This window comes from Theropithecus gelada, chromosome 5 (genome assembly GCF_003255815.1).
Source record: "Theropithecus gelada isolate Dixy chromosome 5, Tgel_1.0, whole genome shotgun sequence".
Classification (NCBI taxonomy): Eukaryota; Metazoa; Chordata; class Mammalia; order Primates; family Cercopithecidae; genus Theropithecus; species Theropithecus gelada.
The window spans coordinates 16,898,937-16,919,519 of record NC_037672.1 but is presented as its reverse complement, the minus strand read 5'-3'; the positions used below and the strand labels follow the sequence as shown (position 1 = coordinate 16,919,519).

Below are 20,583 nucleotides of genomic sequence, written 5' to 3'. Positions count from 1 at the left end.
AGAAGTTCCAGGCCAGCCTGCAAACCCGAGTATGGAGGGGGGGAAAACGATCCTTTCTTTTGGACTACAATGACCGGCAAGCAACGCGCCATGGCGCCAAACTCGGCTTCGGGATCCTGGCGCAATGAAGCCTGGGAAGTGAAGTCTCCGGACTGTCGGAGTCCCGTAGTGAAGGCAGAAAGTAGGCGTTGCTAGTCCGCTCCACTAGCACGCCGGTTCCTGGCTGGGCTCCGGGTCTCTCGCTCCCGCTCAGGGTTTTCGCGGGCGGCGGGAGCGGTATGGCTCGCCTGAGTAAACTCCAGCGGGAGGGGGAGGAGGGTAGTAGGTGGGGAGGCGGGGTCAGCGGAAGCGGCAGGTTGCTTCCTTCTCCTCTGGCTCCCTCCCCGCCTCTCCCTGAGGGAGCGGTGGGAGGGGGAGGGCAGGGCAGACGGAAGGTAGTGACACGTGTCAATCAACCCCCCTCCGGGGGGCGCGCGCTCCGGGGCTCGCGCCGAGGGCTCGCGCCCCTGCCTCGTGCCTGCGCTGCTCGTATGTAAATGAGGGCGCGTGACGCGGGACGCAGATGGACAAGGGAAGAGAGAGAATGGCCGCTGCCGCCGCCGCTGCTGCCGCCGCCGCCGCCGCCGCTGCTCAGTGCCGGAGCCCTCGGTGCGCGGCGGAGAGGAGAGGATTCCGGCGGGAACTCGACTCTTGGCGCCACCGCCTCATGCACTGTGTAGGTAAGAGAGACGCGGGCCGGGGCTCCGGGCTCCGCGCGGCGACGGCTGTCGCAGCCCGAGGAGTTTGTGGCTGAGGGGTTTAGTTGAATCTCCCGTTCGGGTTAGTTCGGTGGGGGAGCGAGATGGGAGCGGCGCGGCGCGGCGGCCCCGGCGCTCGCCTTTTGTCTTGCGGGCTGCTGGCCCGGCGCGGTCCGCCCTCCTTCGCCTTCCCAGCTCTTGGGCTCCCCGGGAACTGTTAGTTCGGACCCGCTTGCTGAGCCCCCGCGGAAGCAGCCCGCTAGCGCTCTCCCCGTAACTCCTCGGCGCCCGTCGCTGCCCGCAGTCGCCCGCCGTCCACCCTGACAGGAGGGAGGAAGCGGCCCGGTGGGTCGGCGCCCTGGCGGAGGGGAGCCGGCGGGCAGGGCGGCCGGAGGAAGGCGGGCTGGTCCGCGCCCCCGCCGAGCGCACACACACCCCCTTCTCGCCGCCGGGGGCCGGGTGAGCAGACGCGGCCAGTTCCTGGGGACCTGGACCTGGAGACCCCCCGGGCGCTCGTAGGGCGGGGGCCGCGGATGGGCCGGCTGGGGGCGAGGGGCGGCGGGGGCGTCGCCCGAAGGGCGGGGGGCGCCCAACTCTGCCCTCTCGCGCTCGGCGGCGGCGCTGTGTGTACCCCTTTAAGAAGGAGCCGCTTGAGCGCTGACGGTTGGGATTTGAAGTTCTTCCTCCCTCTTTGGAAGTCTGGACGGATGGGGGGTGTTGCCACGGCAACGACACCCTCCCCCCTTTTCTGCTTGCGGACGCCCCGACGACTCTGGTCCTCTTTCACTGTCATGTGATGGACTCTTCCTTACACACACACACACACACACACACGCGCACACGCATCGCCCTCCCCACCTCCCATCCCCATTCAACTGCAATTCCCTCTTTTTGGTTGGATATGAATCGTTTTGCTTCAAACTTCTGGGCTTGGGGCTGTCACCCTGTGGATTGTTTAGGGTGACAGGAATGGTGGGACTCCCGACCTTGCTGCAGTCGCTTTTTTTTTTTTTTTTTTTCCTAAGTGAGACGAATGCATAGAGCTGTTATCCAGCAGGTTGGTTTAGTGGGTTTAGAGGGGCAAAAACGGCTTATGGAATGGGGCGCGTAGTGGGTGTTTGTTTTGGAAAGGGGTTATGGGTGGGAGTGTAGGGGAAGAGGTAGAAAGGAAGATTGTATTGTGTAAGCAGTGGATAGTGGCAGCGGCTTGCTCTACTGGTGAGTGAATCTTGGCATTTGGAGTTGGGGAGTAACCCTAGTGTCTTAAGAAAACAACTCTCTTACCTGGTTTCCATCTGCTCTGGCACCACCTCGCACCCCCGACCCCGCCTCCCATGTGTTTGGTTAACGCCTTAAGATCTTTTTTTCACTAGTGGAAAGGAGATCGTATTAGTTAAACGTAATACAATTTCAATTCAGAAATGTGTACCGCAGAATGCATTGAATGTAAGAAAATGTACGAGAAGGGAAGGTTACTTTAGGGGGCATTTAAGTGATGTTTAAATAATTTACTGCTTTTGTTTTACCCTTACGAGAAATGTATTTTGGTCTTCTCTAAGGAAAGACGATGAGAAATAGCTTTAGTCAAGTATTCATACGTGATTTTAGTTTATGAAGTGTAAAAAATCTCTAGGTATTCTTTATATAAATTTTTTAAAAAACTATTGTTGTTTGTGCTTCTTGAATACAAAATGGACTGTTTTTGATAATTGCTTATGTAAAGATCTCTTCTGGACACCAATTTAGAATTACTGAGCTCATTTAGGTAGAATCAGGTAGGATGACAGCTTTGCAACACTAGCTTATGATATTACTGTTAAGTTTTGCCAAGGCACAAAGTGATTTGAGGATGTCTTTTTATGTTTTGGAATATTTTGGGTTTGTTTTTTTTTTCCTGATCTTGCTTATTTAGATACATTAAGTATAGCTTTGCATCATGAAAATATATAGACTTTTGAAAAATAGTCAAACTTTAAATGAAACACAATTAATTGGATTTGATGGAAAAGGGAACTAGAATATCTTTTTGCCTTATCTACTTGTATATTCAAGTAAAATTGGAAGACATTGAAAGTTAATACTGTATTACACTTTTAATGCAATATGCGATTACATTGTATCGTATGTGAAAAGAAATTTTGTCCCTGGCTTCTAACTATATTTGAGAATTGTTTCCCACAGTCCCCATCCTAATTAAGCCCTATTAAAACCTGTCTCATATTTTGTTTTTGTTATTTGTTTATTTATTGAGATGGAGTCTCACTCTGTCGCCCAGGCTGGAGTGTAGTGATGCGATCTCAGCTCACTGCAACCTCCGCCTCCTGGATTCAAGCGATTCTCCTGCCTCAGCCTCCTGAATAGTTGGGGTTACAGGCGCCTGCCACCACGCCCAGCTAATTTTAGTATTTTTAGTAGAGACTGGGTTTCATCATGTTGGCCAGTCTGATCTCGAACCCCATTGTTATTTAAAAATAAACAATAACATCCATTTAAACAGAGTATACACTTGTTGATTGGGCTTTTTTAGCATCTTAGGTGTTAAGCACTTAATTTATAGTGCGAATTGGGATTAAATGGAGTTTAGATAATTACCTTTTGCTGTTAATGTGCCTTACATTCATTACTTTGTAAACATATTTACAAAAAAGCCATATTCTTTTCCCTTTGCATGTGTATACATGTGTGAATATATATGCGTACACATATGTGTATATTCGGTGTGTATATATATAATATTCGGTGCTCTCATTGCTTACAGCCATTTTTACAAAATAATATCCTTCTTGCCTTTTGGGGAAGGAAATAATCCAAACGTCTTAATTTTAAGTGAGATACGGAATTGTAGGCAGCATCTTAGGGTTGTACAGCAAATTAGTATTGAGCCCCTAATGAGATTTTGAATCTCAGTTCTTAGCCTAACTCTGATTCATTTTATAACTCATATAATATTCTAATTTTATAGGGAAGAAAGTTGTTTTAGTTGTCATGACTGATTGTAGTTAGCCACAAAGGTAAACGTTTAACTCTTAATATGGAATGAGATGTTTGCCTTCCTCTAATTGTGGCATTCATCTCTTTATGTTAGATTTTTAACTACTGTTCTGATTCATTCCAGATAGTTTTCTTTTCATTGAAGAGTTGTCGTACAACCTTTTGTCCCAATTAATATCTATTTACATTTTGGTACTTTTTATAATTTGACTGTTTTTCTATAATTAGCCTATACTGTACTGGGTTATAGTTTTCAGTAGCTCATGTAACAAATGTTTGAGTGCTTATTGGATATGGTAAATAGTATCCTAGTACTAACTATGATATTGAGAAATAACAAATACAGTCCTGGATCTTATGAAATGTATAAAATAATTAGCATTTGATAAGTCATGCAATTTAAAACAGGTCTAGGATAAAAGAAATACACCTGTGCATTTTTAAACATCATCAAGACTTGTATAGTCCATTAGGATATCTGATCTGGGAGACTGGCCAATATTTTAAAATTTTGTATTTTGGTGTAATTTCAATCTAAAAAGTTGGAAGAATAGAACTCCTGTGTACCCACATTTGTTGTTTTACATTTTGCTGTGTTTATCATTCTTGCTTTATACTGATCTCTCTATATTTTTTCAGAACAATTTGAGAGTAATTCAGAGACATCAACCTCTTTACCCCTAAATTCTTCAGTGTGTATTTTTAAAAAACAAGGATACCGTCTTACCTAATTATAGTGAGGTTGTGAAAACCAGAAGATTTACTGATATACTGTTATCTAATTTATAGTCCATATTCAAATTATATCTGTTTATTTTTTCTGTTAGCTTTTTTTCCCCCTTATTCTGGGATCCACTTCAGGATCATGCATTACATTTGGTAATTATGTCTCCTTAGTCTCTTTTAATCGGGAACACTTCGTCAACCTTACTCTTTCTTGACCTTGACATTTTAAAAGTACAGGGCAGCTATTTTGTAGAACATCCCTCAATTTGAATTTGTCTTTTGCTTTCTCGTGATTAGATTGGTTATGCATTTTGGCAGGAATACCACTTAAGAGATGTTCTGCCCTTCTTAGTGCATCATATCTTGAGATTCATGATGTTGGTGTATACCAGTGTTGGTGATGTCAGCTTTGAAAATTTTGTTAAGCTGGTATTCCTCATATGTATCCCTGAAAGTTATTATTTATCTCATTGTAACTAATATGCAATTTGTGGAAAAATAATTTTGGGGAACAGTATATTTACATAGTATATACTTCACCCACAAGTTTGAGCATCAATTGATGATTATCTGACCTCATTCCTTCTATAATTATTAGTTGACATTCTGACATAAGGTAATCTTTCCCATCTCCATTATTTATTCAGTTCTTTTTATCTGTATGAACTCATGGATTCTTAATTTTATTCAGTGGTTAAATCCATTGCTGTCTTTATTTTGGTTCACAAATTGTCCCAGGTTTGGCCAATGGGTGTCTCATCAAGCTGGTTCCAGTGTATTTCTGCCAAAACAAGATATTCCAGGTTAATTTTGTATTTTACCTGTCCATGCTGTGGCATGAGCTCCTTTTCCGAATTTACCTCCATTCTTTTCAGTGGAAAATAGACTTAGATACCAAAATCTAGGCAGCAGGTTTTAGGACTGTTTTTAAACCTGATTTTTATGATACAGAAGCTGATAATCAGTGTAACCATTTTGTCTAAGGTAACAGCAGCAAAACAGAATGGCAAAGATTGGTTTAGAATCGTTCTGTAAACTCCAGTATCTTTCCTACATAGCAGTGTTGTCCAGCAGAAATATAATGGAAGTAAAATAGGTAATTTTAAATCTTCTAATAACCACATTTAAAAAGAATATTTTATTTAACACAATGTGTTAAATATATTATAATTTTAACACTAATCCATGTAGAAATGATTGAGTTAGTTTATATTTTTCAAAATATTAAGTCTTCAAAATCAGGTATTTTATATTGATAGCACATCCCAATTTGGACTAGACACATTTTAGGTGGCTTAATAGCCACATGTAGCAAATGGCTATCACTTTGGATAGTTCAGTTCTATACAATAGTTGCTCCAGCCAACTCTTGATTACTGCGATACCACTTAATTAAAGACTATTGATAATAACCAAACCTATAGCGTAATTTATTTTTCCTCAAATCTTTTATTTTGGTAGTATAAAACAGCAAATAAACATAAAGGTTCTAGAGCTAGACTGCTTGTGTTGAATCCTATTGTTACCACTTAGCAGTCTGGACAAGTAGCTTAACCTCTCTATACTTTAGTTTCTTAATCTGTAAATTGGAGATAATCAGGTTGTTTGCTAATTTTGTTAGTATATGTTGATATGTGTCTTTCATATAGAAAGCATTCCCTAAGTGTTTGCTAGTATTATGATTGGTTTACACAGGTTATTGGCAGCTTTGAACTCTTAACGTTTCTGCCAATAGATTCTTTCTGGTAGGAATCCTGATGAACAATGAAAAGATCGTGGAACATGTTAGAGAAAAGATAGTAAGGGCTTGAATGGTCTGTATTCTAGACTATTCTAGAGCCATAGAATTATAGTTTTAGAATCACAGGGTATCACCTAGTCTAATCCTGGCTTTTTATGTATGAAACCAGGAAGGCCTTTGATGCAAAAAGGATTATTTTGGCTGTGTTGGTAACTGAATACAATAAATTATTTTTAGCTCATTTAAAAAATGTATATCATACTAGATCATCTTGAAGTTAATTTTTGTCAGTATCTACTCTCTATTTTACTTTTCCTGTTAGTCAACTTGCTGCCACTTTCTGGATGCTTCTTGTTTCCTGCTCCTATATTTTACCAATTTCTCCCTCATCTTGTCACTGTTGCCATGTAAACCCCATAGGAGTAGATTTACTTAGAAATCTGGATTGATGGGACTGGTATGGATGGGTCTGCTATCCAAAAGACTTTGTTTATACAGCTGTTTTTTTCAAGCACTATCAAATATGTTTTCTATTTTAAAAGATGTAAATTGTGGCACCATCTAATAGTGTGCATTGGACAAATGGAATCTGTGATGCTGATGAGTAGTTGGAGGGTTAAGACATATATCAAGTCTTTCTGTAAAATAGGCATATTGATGAATTTTGCATGCAAATTTTGAAGTTCTCTGTACTCTTGGATCTTTTCATATCTGAAAGAGTGAAATTCTGCCATCTTTGGAACCAAGCAGTGTGTGAATTTTGTAGTTTGTAAATGTTAGATATGGGCTGTGGACTGGTCTTAACCATTCTTTTTTTGTGTGATGCCCTCTTGGTGCACATACTGCATCCCTTGTTTGGCTACATGGGTGCGCTGCTTCCTGATTGGCTGTGCACATGATAAATTGCTGTTACGTGTCCTCTACATTCCTCTCATTTGTCTGACTTCCAACCCTGGTCTTTAATTCTGCCATAGTGCAGTTGCTCCTTGGAAGGAGCAACAAAGATATATAGATTTTTGGTTAAGTTATGTAACTTTTTATTCCTCATTAGTAAATCTTATCTTTCAATTGTAATAACCTACATTTTTGGTGGGAAGTTTCTATCTTTTCTTTTTAGTAGTATTCCTTCCCTTTGGTATATATGACTAGCGTTCATGGCTGATAGATAACAGAGCACCAAGGACGTAGGTCCAAACTTTTAAGGACCTGCCTAACTTTGTAGAGTTCATACTTAAGAGCTGAATCTATAATCAGGTAATCTTTTCAAGAGTTTTTATTCACCATACAATCTAGATAAGAAAATGTGAATGGGGGCCCAGACCAGCCTACTGCTACCAGTAGAAAACTGATTAACAAAGTAATGCCATCTTTGTATTTGAGGAATACCACTTTGTTCTTAATTAAAGCAAAATAAAAATTTTGTTTTGAGAATTTTTGTGTTTGATAGAAAACAAAACTTAAAATGAGGAATTGTCTGTATCTCCTTTCCTTTCATATAGTTTCCCCATAATTGGCAGCAACTCTATCCTGCTTGCTTCATTTGCTTCTTTCTTTTCTTCTTTTTTTAACCTTAATCTGTTGCCAAGCTATTATTACCTTCTTTACAATATCTCATGGATTCAATTTTTTTTTTTTTTTTTTAAATGCAGTAAGCATTAGGACAGATCCAGATAAGATTCTGGTATATATCAGTGTCTGCATTGCTGGTTTTACTGTCTTTCAGTCTGACTACAACCAATAGTAAATCATTGTTTAAAGTAGCTGCTTTGATTTCATAGTTTACAAAGCTGTAGTATCTCCCATTTGTCTTTTTTTCCATGAAATAAAAGCTGCCAGCCATGTTGATCTAGCTGGTCATAGTTTACCAGCCTGCTTCTTCAGTTTGTCTAGATTCTTCTTTAGACAACTCAACCTTTTTCATAGGCTTTAGTTCTTTTTTATCCACATTACCCCAAATTCTTATCTTTTTAGGTATATCTTCTACCCTGCATCCTTAGTCGCCTTTAAAATTCAACTGCAGGCCGGGCACGGTGGCCCATCCCTGTAATCCCAGCACTTTGGGAGACTGAGGTAGGCGGATCACTTGAGCCCAGGAGTTGGAGACCAGCCTTGCCAACATGACAAAACCCCATCTCTACTAAAAATACAAAAATTAGCTGGGCATGGTGGTACATTCCTGTAGTCCCAGCTACTTGGGAAGCTGAGGCACGAGAATTGCTTGAACCCAGGAGGCATACGTTGCAGTGAGTGAGATCATGCCACTGCACTCCAGCCTAGGTGACAGACCAAGACTCAAAAAAAAAAAAAAATTCAACTACAACCTGGAGTCTTTTCTAAAGTATTTATTGAAAAGCAAATTTAAGCGCTTTCTCCATTAATTTAAATTGGCCAATTCTTTTCTGACCACTATGTGCAAGGCGTGCACATAGGAAGTAATTTTGTCCAGTAGTCTTCATGTTTAAATTATAAACTGTTTAGGGACAGTAAATCTCACAAGTGGTAGAAAGGACTTGATGGAAATAATCCAGTTTCTTCTTAGCCCCTGTCATTGTAACATTAGGCACAAATCATTCCACTTTTTACAGATGGAAATCTGTGAAACTGGGATAATATCTGTCCTCAAATGTTTGCCATTTTTATTCTTATGAAAGATGCTATAATATTTATGTAGTAGTAGTATCTGGGCTAAAGGTATGAATTAGAAAATTACCAGCATAAAGATGATACTTAAATCCACAGAAATAGATGAGATTACTTAGGAATAGGGGAGAGTATATCTGGAGTATAACTTGAGTATATTAGAGCTAGTTTAGATAGTATAACTAGTAAATGACTCAGTACCACACCTTAAGGAATCTTAGCCTTCCTTGAGCAGAAGAGAAACCTCAAAGTAAGGTCACTGGCTGAATAGTAAAACCAGGAGGGAGTGGTATTACCAAATCCTAGAGGAGAGAGAAAAATATTACAATAAGGAGAGATCGTTACATGTTGATGAGATGTCAGGTACCATGAAACAGGGAAATGTACATTGTTTTTGGCTCTAGGTGACCTTGACTAGATAAATTTCAGTAGTGATGGAGATGGCAGCCATATTATAATAGGTTAGAAAGTAATTAAGATATGTGTAAGTGGAGATAACATTTATAGTAAACTACTAATTTAAGAGCTGTGTTTTGAGGAAGAACTGATAAATGGAGCAGTAATTGGAGACATCTGGGGTCTAGGGATGTTTGTTTTTTAGATGGGCGTTACCGTTTACCATACTTAGTAAGATGGGGAATACTGTTCTGTATCGGTGATAACCATGATTCTTTTATGTGTTAATTTCATTAAGCTGAGAGCTGATCGTAACAAAATACTTATTAGATAAAGAAATGGGATAGGCTTAGTTTTAATCTCTTAATACGGATTCTACATTTTTTTCCCCTTCAAAAAAGTTTTCTAATCAAGTTACTGAGATGTGGTATGTTAACATTGGTGCATCACACATTTTAAAAGAATGTTCTTTTCTACAGTTAATTTACTGTTGTCAGTCATCAGTTATCTTAAGTCCTATGTGTGACCATTACTTGGGGATATAATTTTATGTTTCTTCTTTACTAGATTCTGAACTAGAAATGGACTTCGGAATCAAAGCTCAAAATATTAGCTTTTTAAAATGGTAATGTTGCATTGAAGAACTTGGCTTGGAACTGAGACCAAAATTAGACATTAGATTGCCTTACTCCCTAACTCCCTGAATTGAACTTAGCAACCTATCAAAGACAGTACAGCTGGAGCCACAGGCCTCTTAAAATACAAGGAAGCTGTACCCTAGTGAGTTTACCATGTGATTTGCTTGTTGGTAGGAGTGAGCAGGAGGCTTGGCCATGAATGAAAAATGACTTTTAAAACATTAATCCATCCCACTAGGGACCAACTGTAAGGATGTTGCCAATATTAGTTATTCTTCCTTCTTTTGGGAGGACTGAATAAGTGGTAGAGAAAAGAGCCAAGTTTATTCCAAAGTACTTCCCCCAAGAATGTGAAAAGTGTTCGTGGGAGTTCTATTTTATGGAAAAGACAGGAACTGTGGTGTGGTTCAAAAAGCTTACTGTTTACACAGGAATAGGATTTACCTTGCTTTTAAAGAGTTCACAGTAATCAGGGATGTTAAATATTAGACTTCGTGTAATGTAATGGAAAGACAGAAGTGGGAACAATTAATTTTGACTTGAAGGATTCAAAATGACTAGGCTTCAAAACATTGAGTGAAAGCAAGGATTGACAAACTTTCTCTAAAGGGCCAGACAGTAAATGTTTTAGGCTTTGTGGACCATCTGGTCTCTATTGCAGCTACTCACCTCCACTGTTGTAGTGCAAAGGAAAGACATAAATTAATAAGCATGGTTGTGTTTCAGTAGCATTTATTTATGAAAATAGGTAGATTTGGCCTATGAACCATAGTTTGCTGATCTCTGAGGTAAAGGATGCAGCAGGAAAGTACAGTGGAGGGAATGGGCAGAGAGTATAAGCAAATATATTTAAGTATAAATAATAATATATTCTGAAAATATTTAGCATTATAGTGCCATTGGTTTATAGGGTAGCAGCAGAAAGTAGGACTGGAAGTGTAAATTACGGCTTCTACAAGGAGGAAATTATAAGCCTTTGAAGTTTTTTTTTTTTTTTTTTTTAAACGGGTAATAAGCATGATCAGATAAGTCAGCTTATTTTCATTTGGAACATCTGTTGTTGGTGCAGGTTTGAGGGCTTTTTGTTTGCAATAGTTTTAAGAAGCTCAAATTAAAGCAGCCCTTTTAAATCAAAACTGGAAAAATGAGCAGTTTTCATTCACTTCAATGTATTAAGACATTCTACTTGGGCTCTGAACAACTTGAGAAATAAAACAAGGAGAAAGATGGAAGCCAAAATAATCTTTCTATTACTAATATAGGCCAGGTTAGAGGAATAGCTTGATGGGGGAGTCAGGTGGTCTGGCATAGGCTGACTTATCCATCCAGCCCTAGGCACGGTAGAGAAGCAGAGCCCAATGTGAGTCTTTGGAGGTTTGTTCTCCTTTGAAAGCTCAACCCCAGGGGCAGGAGGAACAGAACTGAGCTCTTCCTCACATCCAAAATCACCAATCGGATAATTCACTTTACATACTTAAGGGTAAAAAGAGGCTCGGGTTGTGCTTTTGACACATCCTTCCTCATAGAAACCAGGAGCAAGGGAAAGGTATTATAACAGTCACAACTGTTAATTTTTGCAGGGTTGTATCTGGGGATAGGTATACTGGAAACAATACAGCTGTTAACATCCTGAAAACAAGTCAAATTTACTTGTTCTGGATATTTAAAAAAATATGGCTGGGCTCAGTGGCTCATGTTTGTAATCCCAGCGCTTTGGGAAGCTGAGACAGGCAGATCATGTGATGTCAGGAGTTCAAGACCAGCCTGGCCAACGTGATGAAACCCTGTCTCTACTAAAAATACAAAAATTCACCAGGTGCGGTGGCAGGTGCCTGTAATCCCAGCTACTTGGGAGGCTGAGGCAGGAGAGTCGCTTGAACCCGGGCGGCAGAGGTTGCAGTTAGCCGAGATCGTGCCACTGCACTCCAGTCTGGGCAACAGAGCAAGACTCCATCTCAAATATATATACACGTATACACACACACACACACACACACACATACATATATGTACACACAGACACACACACATATATATATGCACACATATGCAAAAAATGTATATTTTAGTGTTTGGAACAACTGTATTTTTTAAATTCTCAAAATAAAATTAGTAGGGATTTTTCTTCTTTTTCAATTAACTAGATTTTCCACAGGCCTATGTAAGATACTTAAGTAAAATGCATGTTTGGTTAGAAAGAAACCCAGTGCTCTCTTCTGTATTACACTTTTCAATTAACTTTTTAAACTTAGAAGGAATTAGTGTAAAAGAATAGAGTACTGTTTCTTTATGTGGAAAAAAGCAGGTACTTTGACAAATAGATTATTGTTTTAATTAGCTCTGATTATAGGTGCTTACACAGTTTATTCAGTGGTGTCTCTTTTTTAAAAAAATATAATTAATTGTTCTTCAGTGTCTTCTCCTCCCTTTCTGAACAGCTTAGGACTAAAACATCAAGTGGGAGAAAACAAGGGTAGGTATCCACACCAGACGGGGTGTGCAGTAGGCAGAGCCACATCATCGTTTAAGAGGAGTGGGATCTCAGAGCCTGATGGGGTGAGGAGGGTGTCCATGGGGGAATGAAGGGTAAGGAGCACCTCTCCATTGGAAGGCGTGCTAATGCAGGTATTGGAGCCCAAGCAGGGTGATATGGTGTCTCTGAAGGAGAGTGGCCTGGTATGGGGGAAGGTCAGCTGGTCCCAGCAAGGACATCTACTTAGGGTGGGATGACACCCTGAATGAGCTCTCAGGGCCCCAGTAGATAGCAGGGGATAGGGAGTGATCCATGTAGGATTGCAATCTGGTGTAGGTATATTGAGGCTCAAGTGAGATGAGGAGGGAGTCCATACATGGAGGTATCTGAGTCCACGGTGTTAGAGCTTGAGGGTAGAAGGAGAAAGGCCTCTCAGTGGAGACTCGGTACAGTATGGGATTTCATAGCCTGAGCAGGGTAGGGAGGATTTTCTTGTAGGAGGGATGCCAGGCATGAGGAATACGGACCTGAACAGGTTGAGGAGATTATATACATGGGGTAGGGATTTTGCGGCCAAGAGAGGTGAGGAGTGTGTCCATGCAGGGAAAGGGAAATAGCTACAATGGGAGATTGGCTACATACATGGAGATTGATCACATAAATCAATATTAAGAATAATGGGAGCCAGGCTTCTCATTGAGAAGGGAGTTACAAATATGAAAGTAGGGAAAACTAGAATGCTGTCTGTGGTGTTGGATAGGAAATGAAGTACTTGTGTGAACTCATGGTTTTCATCATATATCGATATAGAAATATATGTGTATGTATACATACACATGCCCTATACTGGTCATTGAGAAGGGGCTTAGGAGCAGTGACACTATGATAGCAGTGAGCATAATGTGTTACCGTTAATTTCCTGATTTTAATGGTTGTTTTTGTGAGAGAATTGGGAAATACTAAGAATTCAAGAGTGGTGGGTCATTATGTAGACATTTACTCTCAAATGGTTGGGAAGATAAAAGCCTTACTATACTTAAAACTTTTGTTTAAAGTTAAAGATTGTTAAAACATAAAAGTATTTAAAAACAGTGTCATTAGTCTACGTATGTTCTTGTGAATTCATCACTTTTAGTCCTAACTACCATAGTTAGTAATATACATGTTGTCTTACAGATTTTCCAGCACCAATAATTGCCCCTTGAAATAATGATAGATAATATTTATTGAGTGCTTACCATGTGTTAGGCAGATACTAAGTTTTTATGTGTATTATCACGTATAATTTTGCATATGAAATAGTACAATTTTTATCTTCATTTTACAAATGAGAAAATACAGGCTTAGAGAGGCTAAGTGTCTTACCCAAGTCTTTCTGCCTAGCAAATACAGAAGTAGAATTCACATCCAGTCTTAACCACTATACCAGGTCAAACTTCATTTAAAAATTAGCAAGTCTCATCCTTTCTGGTCACATTGTTACATCTAAAACTTTAGTAGTGCTGTTTTCATTTTATTTTAGAATTTGAGTTTCAGGGTGGGAAAAAGTATTCTGGGTTTAGGCCTCCTCAGCCTTTTTGTTCCTGTCTTGGAGTGAGAGAGAACTGGGACTTCTGTATTTGAGTGCACGGTGTCAGAGATAAGGATTCCCCTGTGATGGGTTAATCAGAGAAAATATCCACTAATTTTTTTCTTGCTTTTACAACTGGGAATGGATGATGATGACAACATAGAGTTAGTGGGCAAGGCTTTTCATTAGCACAGACTTGCAGTGTTAAGTTTCAGTCTCAGTATAAAGTTACCTTCTATTCTGATTCTAAGAATGATGAGCAATACCTTTCCATCTCTTTTAAACTTTCCCCAAGAGTGGCAGATGAATTAATAGGATATAGCTAATTGTTTCATTTTAACCTTCCTTTCCTTGTACTCATCTGTGCCAATTTAGGGTATGGAAAAGTAGTTTCTTGGTAGAATCCTATATATTTTTTTTTTGCATACTACTCTTTTGGCATCAGCCCAGTGATCACTTTTTTCTTCTTTGCTTTCTTAACCTTTTAGTATTTGTATTCTGGCATAGCACATAAATAGAATAGAATTTGCCTATGAGTACATATTAGCTTGCTTGTCTAACTTTTCACTCTTAACAGTCTGAGCCCACAGCTCCTTTCATATCCTCTGTCAGAGTGAGTTTCTGCTGACCTACTCATTCCTCAGACCCATTCTAAAATTGCTCCCTTTATTTTATATAAAGGATAATATTATTTTCAGTGTTGAAAGAAGCATGGCCATCTGCTAAAATCCTTTTGCATATATTTTCTTCCTCATAATATTTTCAGTAAGTATTTATGGACAGGGCAGTGTACTAGGGGACTCAGATGAATTAGATTGTCTTCGTGAAGCACAGTCTCAGGTGAGACTCAGGTGAATTAGATTGTCTTCATGAAGCACAGTCTCCTGGGGAAAACAAGGCTCTCTGACTACAGAATATGATAAATGCGATAATAGAAGCATATACAGTATTAAATGTGTATAAAGTATTGAATATGCATAAAGGAGGGGAATGGTGAGATTTCCTTATATGAGTCCATGAACAATCATAAGATGATTGTGGGAAATGAGAAAAGATAGTTTGTTTAATTGAACCTAGTAGTAATTATTTTAAATTGTTTTACTGTGGATTAGGCATTAAGTGCTTATACTTAGAATTTATTTGATTTTCACAACTTTCTTATAAGATAGGAACTATATTTTTTATCCTACTTTGTAGATAAGGAAATTAACTCACACTATAGGTGGAGAAAAAACATTGGAAGAATTTTAAGCATGGGAATGATAATTTAATTTGTGGTTTTATAAGATTACTCTGCTAGTATGGAGAATATAACAGGTAAATCAGGAGATGTCAAGATAGACCAAGCAAGTTTTGAGGGTCTGAAATAAGAGTAGTAGTGGAAACTGAGAAGATGGGGAGACTATTACAAGAGGATTTACAATAAACAGATTTTAGTTGTTGATTAGATATGACCATACAGAAAAAAGGAGAAAGAACAGAGGATCATTTCCAAGCTTCTGTTTAGGAGGCCTAACTGGATTATGGGACCATTATCCAGAACAAGATATAGAGCATTGTATTTTCATATAATATATAATAATAATATTTGTGATATGGTTTGGCTGTGTCCCCACCGGAATCTCATCTTGAATTGTAACTCCTACAATTCCCACGTGTCGTGGGAGGAAACTGGTGGGAGGTAATTGAATTATAGGGGTGAGTCTTTCCTGTGCTGTTCTTGTGATAGTGAATGAGTCTCACGATATCTGATGGTTTTAAAAAGGGGACTTTCCCTGCACCAGCTGTCTTCTCTTGTCTGCCTCCATCTGAGATGTGCCTTTCACCTTCCACCATGACTGTGAGGCTTCCGCAGCCACGTGGAACTGTAAATCCCATAAACTTCTTTCTTTTGTAAATTGCCCAGTCTTGGGTATGTCTTTATCATGCAGTGTGAAAACAGACTAATACAGTAAATTGGTACCAGTAGAGTGGGGTGCTGCTGAAAAAATACCCGAAAATGTGGAAGTGACTTTGGAACTGGATAACAGGCAGAGATTGAATAGTTTGGAGGGCTTAGAAGAAGACAGGAAAATGTGGGGAAGTTTGGAACTTTTTAGAAACTTGTTGAATGGCTTTGACAAAAATGCTGATAGTGTTATGAACAATAAGATCCAAGCTGAGGTGGTCTCAGATGAAGACGAAGAACTTGTTGGGAACTAGAGCAAAGGTGACTCTTGTTATGTTTTAGCAAACAGACTGGTGGCATTTTGCCCCTGCCATAGAGATTTGTGGAACTTTGAACTTGACAGAGATGATTTAGGTTATCTGGCAGAAGAAATTTCTAAGTAGCAAAGCATTCAAGAGGTGACTTAGGTGCCGTTAAAGGCATTTGGTTTTAAAAAGGGAAACAACATAAAAGTTTGGAAATTTCTCAGTCTGACAATGTGAAAAAAAGAAAATCCCATTTTCTGAGGTGAAATTCAAGCCTACTGCAGAAATTTGCATGAGTAATGAGGAGCCGAATGTTAATCCCCAAGACGGTGGGGAAATTGTCTCCAGGTCATGTCAGAGGTCTTCACGGAAGCCCCTCCCATCACAGGCCCAGAGGCCTAGGAGGAAAAAGTGGTTTCATGGGCCAGATCCATGGTCCCTGCGCTCTGTGCAGCCTAGAGACTTGGTACTCTGCGTCCGAGCCACTCTAGCCATTACTGAAAGGGGCCAACATAGAGCTCGGACCGTGGCCTCAGAGGGTGCAAGCCCCAAGCCTTGGCAGCTTCCACGTGGTGTTGAGCCTGTGAGTGCACAGAAGTCAAGAATTGGGTTTAGGGAATCTCTGCCTAGCTTTCAGAAGATGTGTGGAAATGCCTGGATGCACAGACAGAAGTTTGCTGCAGGGGCTGGGCTCTCATGGAGAACATCTGCTAGGGCAGTGTGCAAGGGAAATGTGGGGTCGGAGCCCAGAGCCCCTGCTGGGACACTGCCTAGTGGTGCTGTGAGAAGAGGCCCACTGTCCTCCAGACCCCAGAATGGTAGATCCACTGACAGCTTGCATTGTGTGCCTAGAAAAGCTGCAGACACTGAACATCAGCCTGTGAAAGCAGCTGGGAGGGAGGCTGCACCCTGCAGAGCCACAGGGGCAGAGCTGCCCAAGACTATGGGAACCCATCCAACGTGACCTGAATGTGTGACATGGAGTCAAAGGAGATCATTTTTGAGCTTTAAGATTTGACTGCTAGCCAGGTGTTGTGGCTCATACCTGTATTCTCAGCACTATGAAATGCTGAGGCGTGTGTGGATCGCCCGAGGTCAGGAGTTCGAGACCAGCTGGGCCAACATAGTGAAACCCCATCTCTACTAAAAATACAAAAAATTAGCTGGGTGTGGTGGCAGGCAGCTGTAATCCCAGCTACTCAGGAGGCTGAGGCAGGAGAATTGCTTGAACCAGGAGGTGGAGGTTGTAGTGACCTGAGATCACGCCATTACACCCCAGTCTGGGCAACAAGAGTGAAATTCTTGTCTCAAAAAAAAAGATTTGACTGCCTTGCTGGATTTCGGACTTGCATGGGGTCTGTAGCCCCTTCGTTTTGGCCAATTTCTCCCATTTGGGGTGGCTCTATTTACCCAATGTCTGTTACCCCCATTGTATCTGCTAACTTGCTTTTGATTTTACAGGCTCATAGACAGAAGGGACTTGCCTTAGATGAGATGTGGGACTGTGGACTTTTGAGTTAATGCTGAAATGGGTTATGACTTTGCGGGGGGACAATTGAGAGGGCATAGTTGGTTTTGAAATGTGAGGACATGAGATTTGGGAGGGGCTAGGGTGGGATGATATGGTTTGGCTGTTTCCCCACCCAAATCTCATCTTGAATTGTAATTCCCACAATTCCCGTGTATCATGATAGGAACCTGGTGGGAGGTGATTGGATTATGGAGGTGGGTCTTTCCTGCTCTGTTCCCATGATAGTAAATGAGTTTCATGAGACCTGATGGTTTTAAAAATGGACGTTTCCCTGCACAAGCTCTCTTCTCTTGTCTGCCACCTTCTAAGATGTGCCTTACACCTTCTGCCATGACTGTGAGGCCTCCCCAGCCACATGGAACTGTAAGTCCAATAAACCTCTTTCTTTTTTAAATTGCCCAGTCTTGGATATGTCTTTATCAGCAGCGTGAAAATGGGCCAGTACAATGTGAAATACATATATGAATATATGTTTTCACATGATACGTGTATTTTCGTATAGTATATGTGGTTGGTAGAGTCAACATATATACAGACTGAAATCGGATCAACACATTGCTATTTGCTAGTTTGTCTTAAAGCCAGTTATTGCAGGGATAAAAGGATATGTACAGCAAGACTTCACAGAGAAAGCAATCACAGAATGGAGTTTTCCTCTACTTATAAGTTTTGTGCTTTGGTTCAAAAGCTCTTGTGTTTCTGCTGCAGGAATGCATGTAGCAGCTGTACATTCTTGCATTCTTAACATTTGAAGATCCACAGGTGGCTTTGGACTTTAATTATTGTTGTGTGTGTGGTGCACCCCTCCCCCAGGTTTCATCACTTACTCTGTCAGGAAAATTTAGCCAAGTAACTTTATGTTGTATTTTATGTTGTATTTTTGTGTGATAGGTTGAGTAACTTTATGTTGTATTTTTGTGTGATAGGTTAAATAATTTTATAACAAATGTTATTTGGAAAAGTTACACCTCAAGTCAGTTTTCAGTTGATAGAGTGAATGTAACGTGGTTCAGAATTGTAGGTCTTAGATCCCTATAGCTTTGACATACAGTGACTACATCTTAAAACCTAAAACACTTTCTTCATCTTCATTTCTCTATCTCCCTACCAGTTACCTATCCCAATATTTGACTTTCTCTCTCTCTCTCCACTTACATGTCTCTCAGGTATTCTAATATTAAGATATTTTGCCATTACTTTCTGTGGCAAAAACCACAGATTTTTGCCACAGAAAGTAATGGCAAAATATCTTAATATTAGGTATGTACCATACCTAAAAGTTAAATCTTGATCTTCCTCTGTCAAATACAACGTCTGTTTCTCTGGTGTTCTTTTTATCTCAATGTACCTAATTTCACAAGCCAAACACCTGAAGGTCATCTTTTACTTATCTTCCTTCTCATCTCCTATGCCAGTCCACCAATTAATTATGTTTTCAAATATATCTTAAACCCATTCATTTCCCTTTATTTTCACTCCAGTTGAAGTCAGCCTCATTTCTTACCCAGACTGCTGCAAAAAATTCTTATATGGCTTCCTATCTTCTCCTCTTATTCTTCTCTAGCTTAATCTTCCATAGTGCAAAGAAAAATCTGTTTAAGTACTTTGCTCTACTCTTACCCTTTAATGACTTCTGCACCAATAACAAAAGCATAGAGGTATGATATATTCTGTTCCTGGAAAATTATAGCACCCCCAAAAGTTGCAATGTGGCAGAAACCATGGCTGTACAAAAGTTGGCTTGAGGTCAGATTGTGATTTTTAAAAGTATGTATTGTCCTTTGGACTTTGGTTCTTATTCTGTTACTAATTGGGATTAAATTGATATTTAAGTTTGTTTTTAAGCAGTGGGATTCATAGAGATGCCACTTTCCACATTCCGTTTAGTAATATTACTGGTACAATTCTCTTTTATACCAACCCTATGCAAATTCTGATTACTCTTTCTTTGGAGAAATCAAAAACTTTCCTGAGAGAATACCTTCCCAAGAGAATATATGAAGACTTGGGCTGAGTTTTAAAAATCATCATGGACAATTTTAAATATGTACAAAAATAGGAGAAAACATAATGATTCTCAGTGTTTCTGTGACCCAGCTTTAACAATATAACAAATTCTGGCTTAATTTTTAATATAAAAATTATCAGTCAAAACATTTTATATGTTGGTTTTCTGATGTACTGTAATTCATTCCATGTTCTCATGTGAATAAGCACAAATTACACATTTTCTTGGAGTTGTAAATTTACAACAGAAGGTGGAAGGTATTAACATCATGACATGATGTCTTACACTTGCTTTTAGCTTAATATTAACTGTTTTTGTTTGTACTGTATAGTTTAGTAATAAACCAAAAAAGTTGAGTTCTAGAATCCAGAAGCTTTTTTTTTTTTCTTTTGTGAGAGGTGGGAGTGGTGGTGATGAGAGCAGCTTATGTATGAAATGCGTTTTGAATAACTCTAAAACCCAGTAAGAAAGCATTGTTTATGTCTTGGATGTATCTGACAGTTTACATTCATGAAGCAAACCAAAGAAGATATTGCTTATTATAGACCCATAGCATATGCTGAACAGTGGTTCATTGTTTTTCAATCTTGTAGAGCCACCAAGTTAACAGTGATGTAACTAAAGGGTAGAAAGCCCTCAGAGCATACATCTTACTTGGTTGTTGAAATAACAACAACTTAATGAAAATGTTTTCACATTAGAGTTATATTTGTCAGCACTCATGGTAATTTGGTGCTTATGTCTTGGGTGTTTATTAAAGATCCACATCAAATTATGCCTTGGAAAATCTGAATTTTAGAGAAACAAACGTGTGTGGATGGATATAGATAAACAGAGATATACAGATATGTGTATAGGACTATCTATTTGCATATATGTGTATAATTTGTAGTTAGTAACAAGTATAATGATTCTGGGAGACTTTTTTTAAATTTTTGT

At 39.8% G+C, this 20,583-nt stretch overlaps 1 protein-coding gene across 2 annotated transcripts in view; it reads left to right on the top strand.

Moving 5' to 3' along the window:
* The first annotated feature begins 438 nt into the window (after nt 1-438).
* The window catches only part of LCORL (ligand dependent nuclear receptor corepressor like), a 175,618-nt gene continuing 155,473 nt past the window's right edge, over nt 439-20,583 (top strand). The window contains exon 1 of one of the 2 annotated variants that reach the window (XM_025385624.1): nt 439-719. In XM_025385624.1, the coding sequence (XP_025241409.1) occupies nt 563-719 (157 nt within the window). In that variant the 5' untranslated portion in view covers nt 439-562. The remainder of the gene's footprint in view (nt 720-20,583) is intronic. The other variant, XM_025385625.1, reaches the window with a different exon arrangement.